This window comes from Vipera berus (assembly GCF_964194415.1).
Source record: "Vipera berus genome assembly, chromosome: 13".
NCBI lineage: Eukaryota > Metazoa > Chordata > Lepidosauria > Squamata > Viperidae > Vipera > Vipera berus.
This window is the reverse complement of record NC_138216.1, coordinates 7747183-7754020: the sequence shown is the minus strand read 5'-3', so window position 1 is coordinate 7754020 and position 6838 is coordinate 7747183. Positions and strand designations below refer to the sequence as shown.

The 6838-nt window shown below is 45.1% G+C and overlaps 1 protein-coding gene across 1 annotated transcript in view; it reads left to right on the top strand.

Moving 5' to 3' along the window:
* The window catches only part of MAPK8IP3 (mitogen-activated protein kinase 8 interacting protein 3), a gene marked incomplete at both ends in the record, with an annotated part of 58694 nt that overhangs the window by 170 nt on the left and 51686 nt on the right, over window positions 1–6838 (top strand). The window contains one exon of the mRNA XM_081338191.1: window positions 1–148. This exon is cut by the window's left edge and continues 170 nt beyond it. Coding sequence (XP_081194317.1) covers window positions 1–148 — 148 coding nt within the window. The remainder of the gene's footprint in view (window positions 149–6838) is intronic.

Here is a 6838-nt window from a genome sequence, read left to right as displayed (position 1 = left end):
GCTGGTGGTGACGGTGCTGGAGAACCTCGACTCGGTGCTGACCGACAACCAGGAGCACGAGGTGGAGCTGGAGCTGCTGCGGGAGGACAACGAGCAGCTGCTCACCCAGTACGAGCGGGAGAAAGCGCTGCGCAAGCAGGCCGAGGAGGTGAGCCGGACGGGCCAGAAACCCCCCCCCCTTCCTTCCTTCCTCCCTCCCTCCCCAGCCTTCCCCCACCCCCCCACCCCGAGGGCCAGCCGGAATGCCCGAACTTGGCCGCCGGAACGGGGGTCGGGGTGGGGTGGGTGGTGGGAAGGCTACCAGGCCTCTCCGGCCGCGGGGCTTCCCCTGCCTTGCAGCTGAGCATCCGAGCATCCCTCCATCCATCCGTCCATCCATCCATCCATCCTTGTCATCGGATCCGAGCCCCTCCAAGGCAGTAGCGGCTTCTTCTGTGGAAAGAGAAGCAGGGCTGCTTTATTGTGCTCTGAGCTTTCCATAATCTTTGCACCCAGGGCCCAAGGGGGGAAGAAGCTCCCAGCTGTTGGGCTGTTTTCAAGCCTGGCTTGTGTCTGACAGAGAGCTCTGGCTGCTGTTTCTCTTAGGGCGGATGAAAAAAACAAAAATCTAAAAAAAATAAAAATAAAATATGAAAGCAGGCTTAGAAAAAGCATTGGGTGAGGTGACCTAAATCTGGAGGCATCTTGGAGCTCGAATAATAATAAATAATAAACCTTTATTGTCAAAGTACAACATGTGTACATTGAGATTAGCTGAGCCTTCCCCCCCCCCCGCTCTCTCCCCCCAACACACAGTGACAACAAACCCTCCATCCTACCACACCATGTGAACCAACTACACCACACATGGGTTGTGAATTGGCTTTCCTGGAAGGGCAAAGAGGAGAAGAGGGTGGCTGGGAAATCTTCCTTGATTTATGGGGGAGGGAGAGGAAGTTGGCTTCCAATGAATAAATGGCATAGTGGGGATAATTTGTTTTCCCCATCCCTTTCCCACCCCCCCAACCCAGGGGTAGGCAACCTTGGCTCTTTTATGACTCGTGGACTTCAACTCCCAGAATTCCTGAGCCAGCATGGCTCAGCTTGGAAACCTCTCCCTTTCCCCTCAGCGTGGCTGGCTCAGGAATTCTGGAAGTTGAAGTCCACGAGTCATAAAGCGGCCTAGGCCTAGGCCAGGGGTAGGCAATCTCGGCTCTTTTATGACTGGTGGACTTCAACTCCCAGAATTCCTGAGCCAGCATGGGGGAACTATGGCCCCCTCATGACTCGTGGACTTCAACTCCCAGAATTCCTGAGCCAGCCTGGCTCAGCTTGGAAACCTCTTCCTTTCCTCTCAGCGTGGCTGGCTCAGGAATTCTGGAAGTTGAAGTCCACGAGTCATAAAGCGGCCTAGGCCTAGGCCAGGGGTAGGGAACCTTGGCTCTTTCATGACTCGTGGACTTCAACTCCCAGAATTCCTGAGCCAGCCTGGCTCAGCTTGGAAACCTCTTCCTTTCCTCTCAGCGTGGCTGGCTCAGGAATTCTGGAAGTTGAAGTCCACGAGTCATAAAGCGGCCTAGGCCTAGGCCAGGGGTAGGCAATCTCGGCTCTTTTATGACTGGTGGACTTCAACTCCCAGAATTCCTGAGCCAGCATGGGGGAACTATGGCCCCCTCATGACTCGTGGACTTCAACTCCCAGAATTCCTGAGCCAGCCTGGCTCAGCTTGGAAACCTCTCCCTTTCCCCTCAGCGTGGCTGGCTCTGGAATTCTGGGAGTTGAAGTCCACGAGTCATAAAAGAGCCAAGGTTGCCTAGCCCTGCCCCAACCCCATCAAACGTAACGGTTCTGGGTCAGCCATCCCTTTTTCCTAGCTCCAGCAGGTCAGTCGTCTTTCAGAAGTTTCTGCTTCTCATTCTCATCATCAACCTTGATGAGCTGATTGGCTCAGGATAATGGGAGCTGTCATCCAACAGTCTGAGAGCTCCTTTGGGCTGGTAGTTAAGGGACCAGGTTAGAAACCAGGAGACGGTGAATTCTAGTGCCGCCTTAGGCATGAAAATTGGCCGGGGTGACTTTGGGCCAATCATCAGGAGACCATGAGCTCTAATGCCCGCCTGCCGTACACATGAAAGCTAGTTGGATGACTTTGGGCCAATCACCAGGAGTTGGTGAGTTCTACTCCCACTTTAGGTATGGTGATGTTGGACCAAGCACCAGGAGACCGTGAATTCTAGTGCTGCTTTAGGCATGAAGCCTAGCTCAGTGACCTTGGGCCATCCAGTCTCTCTCTTCTCAACCCACCTCACAAAGTTGTGGTGGGAAAAATAGGAGGAGGAAGAAGTATCATGTATCTTCACCACCTTCGGTTAGTTATAAAAAATAATAATAGTGGGATTAAAAAAAAAGCCTTAAAAAATCAAAATTAGAGGTTGCTAGATGTGGGAACTGCTGGTATATTGTGGCGGCATTCATCCAAATGCCTTTTCCATCCCTCTTGGCAGCCAACCAAATAGATTGGCTTGTCCCTGTATTAATTCCTGTCTCAAAACTTAATAATTTATCTTCGGAGGACATCAGAAAGTCACCCAGCTAGTCTTTGGTAAAATACGTTTTTATCTGTCCCAATTTTTGAAAATATGCTCTCTCTTCCCCCTCTTCTCTAGACTTTCAATTTCAAAAGTTTAGCTTGCTTCCTAGCAACTGCCTTTTCTTCCACTTAGCATTTGGAGGGACCATCCGTGCCTTTCTTAGCCTAGTGAAAAGAACGTGTTGGGGCTGATAAAAATGCCAGCAAAAAAATATACTTTCAATCGTTGCAGGGAATAAAAAGATACATTTGTAAACATAGGAAGAACCAAAAATACAAAAAGGGCTTTCTTTGGTGGTGGCAGATGGCCAGAAAGCACATCTGAATAACTTAGTAGATGCACTTGATCTGCAAGGATTTCTTGGCCCCGCTAAATTACGTGAAGTGCTGTGTGAATCCAACCGTTCCAGCAACTTAGATTTTCTTGTTGAGAACAAAAACCAAAATGGAGCTACAAGACTGAATTCAGTTCACCCAGTGACCCGATTCATTTAGCGTGTTCTGCTTAATATGTTAAGTGAGTTCAGGCACTGCTTGTTCATTGCAAGCAACGGTTTCAGTTTTCATAGGCCATGCAATCTTCATCAGAGTGTTATTTTCTACAAAACTGTGGTTAGGCAATAGACACGTCTGGCTTTGGTGAGTGAATATATTTGGGACTTCCGAGAACCTCTAAATTGCTTTCGTACGTCATGTTTATCTTCTAAAGTCCTCCAGTTGCGTCCTGCAGTTTTGTAGACCGGAGTGTGGTTTTGATTTCATTATTTTAAAATGTCGCTTTATGGATGATGTCTTGGCTGTGATGGGAGGCCAGGAGTTTTAATGTTGAAGATAGTGCTGTCAGGATGGATCTTTTTATTTGCATTTTTCACGGTTCATCTTTCTTGGATGTGTCTTTTGATTCAAGTCAGCAGGGAGGTCTGATTTCCTGTTGTATTTCTACCCATGGTGTGGCTTGGACTGAGATGGGCAGCTGTGCATTGGAACAGAAACGAGAGCTCCCAAATAATTACATCCCCGTTTCTGTAAAAACACTTTTGTGGCTAACACACTCTGACAACCACTGAATTGCAAGTGTATTAATACAGTTCCTTTAATAATAATAATAATAATAATTTAATTTTTATACCGCCCTTCTCCCGAAGGACTCAGGGCGGTGTACAGGGCAATGCAATAAAATACAATATATAAAAATTAAAAGAAATATTAAATACAATAGCCCAATTAAATAGATTAATACAAAATGTTAAAATACCCCTAAACCCGTCAGACCAGGCCGGCTTGTTCAAATAAATATGTTTTTAGGTCACGTCGGAAGGAGCGAAGGTCGGGAGCCATCCGGAGCTCCACCAGTAAACGGTTCCAAAGGTCTGGCGCGCCCAAATTAGAAACAAATCCAATTTCTCATTCTCAACAACTTTCGGTATATTTTTTATGACTGTGATCTTGCTTTATGTGGGGTAAGCTCCCAAAATATTATAATCATGATCCAGGCAAAGTCAAAACCAGTGGGGTTTACCTTCTGTATGGGCATGTGTGTAGGCTTGTGTTATTGAAGTTGTGCTGATTTCAAAGAACCATGTTAAGATAGCTGGCTGCTTCTCTGGATAAAGACAATTAAGAGACATTTGATGCTTTTTGTCTGGGCCAAGTCTCTAGGTCCTAAGATTAGGAAAGAAATGGTTGGTTGTTACAATATTACGGGTACTACAGAAGTACAGAGAAAGAATGAGCTGGATTGTGTTTTTATGTTACCTGGGTACACACTTCAGGCTCAGCACAAATAGTCTGGATATTTTGGTTTTCGTCTAGTTTATATTTGTGAACCTATCAATTATGGCTTAGTGCCATGTGCCTGTGCAACCATTATGACTCAGTGAACCACGGTGAACATGAACTACGGCACGGTGGGAAATATGAACCTGTGGTTTGCCAAACAGGTTTTTATTTGTTAATTTTTGCAATTTTGTGATGGGCGGTTGTGAGAATGGTAGGAGAAATAAGTGAAGTTGTGGTAGAAGAGGGGTGTGAGACACGCATCTCCCTAAAATCCATAGAAATACACATAAAATTGTCCTGAATTGTTCTGAATTTTCCTGCTTCCTTGATTGAATTTTTCTAGGATTTCTCCTTCCGTCAAACTACCGGATCAGAAAAGAAACCAACACTTTGGTGTGCTTTTCCCCTCCTGTTTTTCTTTGTGTGTCTTGAGATGTTTTCTCAAATTACTTTCTTGGCCCCAAGTCAAGCAACTTTTACTTCGCTTGGTTGTCCTTTTATCCTTCAAATCCATTTCCTTTGCCCTCTACACAAACGTGTGTATATCTATTACAAACATTGAATTCCTGAAATTATTGACGGGGAAAGAGAATCTGTTAATCCGTGCATACTATACATATCTGTATTCACCTCAGTGGCTGTATAGCAGAGTCTTCCAATCGAAGCAAGCTCCAAATATGCTTCTTGGGGAATTCTGGGAGCTGAAATCCGTGCACTTCAACCTGGAAATGGTTTAGGTTGGGAAACCCGGTTACCTATATGACCTCTACAGTCAGGATAGAGTAGATTTTAAGCCTGGATATAATTTGTTTGATTTTAGCTTGGCTTCATAAATTTCACACATTTCGGCAAACCATGATTAAACAAACCTGGAACAATCTTAACATTCCGTACAGTCATTGTACCTATTAAAAGTAATGTTAATTACTGGGTTGAGTTGCAGCATTCTCAGAGATGTCCAGTGAAAAGTAGGGCTTTTCTACTACTTGGTCTAGCTAGAGACACCAAATATTCCACTTAGAAATTAAATACACACACACACACACACACACCAAGAAAAAAAAGCTTATTAATACTTGTTAGTTTGTGAAACTGATTGCCACCGACGTTTGAGAGAGGTCACATTTAGAATGAGTCTAGGACTTTTGCCTATTTAGCAGCATATTGTTTAAACAGTAATATGGCTTTCTGGGACACAGCCAAAGGATTTTTCACATCATCTGCTACTAGATTCTTTTTAAAATCAAAAACGTATTGGAGCATTTTATCTTCAAAGTGTATACAGTTTCCACTGAGCTGTCATCCCTCCCCAACTAGGCATTTGCAGCTTATGACTTAAATTGGTGGAAAAGAAATAAAACTCCAGGGTGCTGAGTCTCTGTAATAAAAGATTTTAGCATGGTTTGGCTTTGAATGATAATCACGTTTGTAGACATTGGTTCATTTCCACTTCTTTGCTAGCATAAAATTAGAATTATTCAGATCGTCAAGATCTCTGGCTTGGTCTATTTTTATTGATACAGTAGCATCGTAGACTGATTACGAATACATTGTTTTTACTGTGTTACTCTTTTGAAAACCAGCTTTTCTCCAGGTTTCCCGCCAAAGAAAGGGACAACAGAATAGAATTCAGTATTTTATTGACAAAAAATAAGAGACCATAGGTATGCAATAGACTAGATTCCTTACCGTCTCCTTTCTTCATTGGAGCTTTCTGAAAGCCAGTGATGGATATTAAACAGAGTTTGGGTTGATTATTTGCCAGCTTCCCCAAATTTATCAGATGCAATCACTCTGTCTTGTAAAATCAGTTGAAGAAAAACAGTGTCATTCTGCCTGATCCACTAGGTAGTATAGAGCAGGGGTCCCCAAGCCCCTCTCCGTGGACCGGTACTGGGCCACGGCATGCCAGCAACTGGTCCTCACAAACAAGCAAAGCCCCATCCGCGGGATGCAGGCAGCACAGAAAACCACGCCCCCTCCGGTCCACGGAAAAACTTCTCTCCACGGAACTGGTCCCTGGTGCCCCAAAGGTTGGGGACCTCTGGTGTAGAGTGCTAAGAAGGGTTACAATTCAAGGTGCTGGTTATCACCTTTAAAGCCCTACATGTCTTTGGGCCAGGCTATTTTGAAGGACTGTCTCTCCCCTAATACATCTACTCAGCCCGCCAAGACGGGAAGGCAGGGCAAGTGACAGGTTCCCGTAGATTAGGGATGTACCTCTGGTGGGACCACAAAAATGGGCCTTCTCAGTGGTGGCTCTTCTTTATGGGATAGCATTGTCCCCAAGGCACAGGTGGCCCCCACCCTGTTGCTTTTTTCAAAGGGCCATTAAAAACATGGCTTTGTCAGCGAGCCTGGGGACCATGAATGGAGATGGATCCATCCCACTGGCTGATTTGATTGTGTTGTTGCTGTCATGGAAACGGTGGGGGGGCTGTTTAATGGGTTTTTATTATCTGATGAATCTAAAAAAAGAAAGAAAAAAAA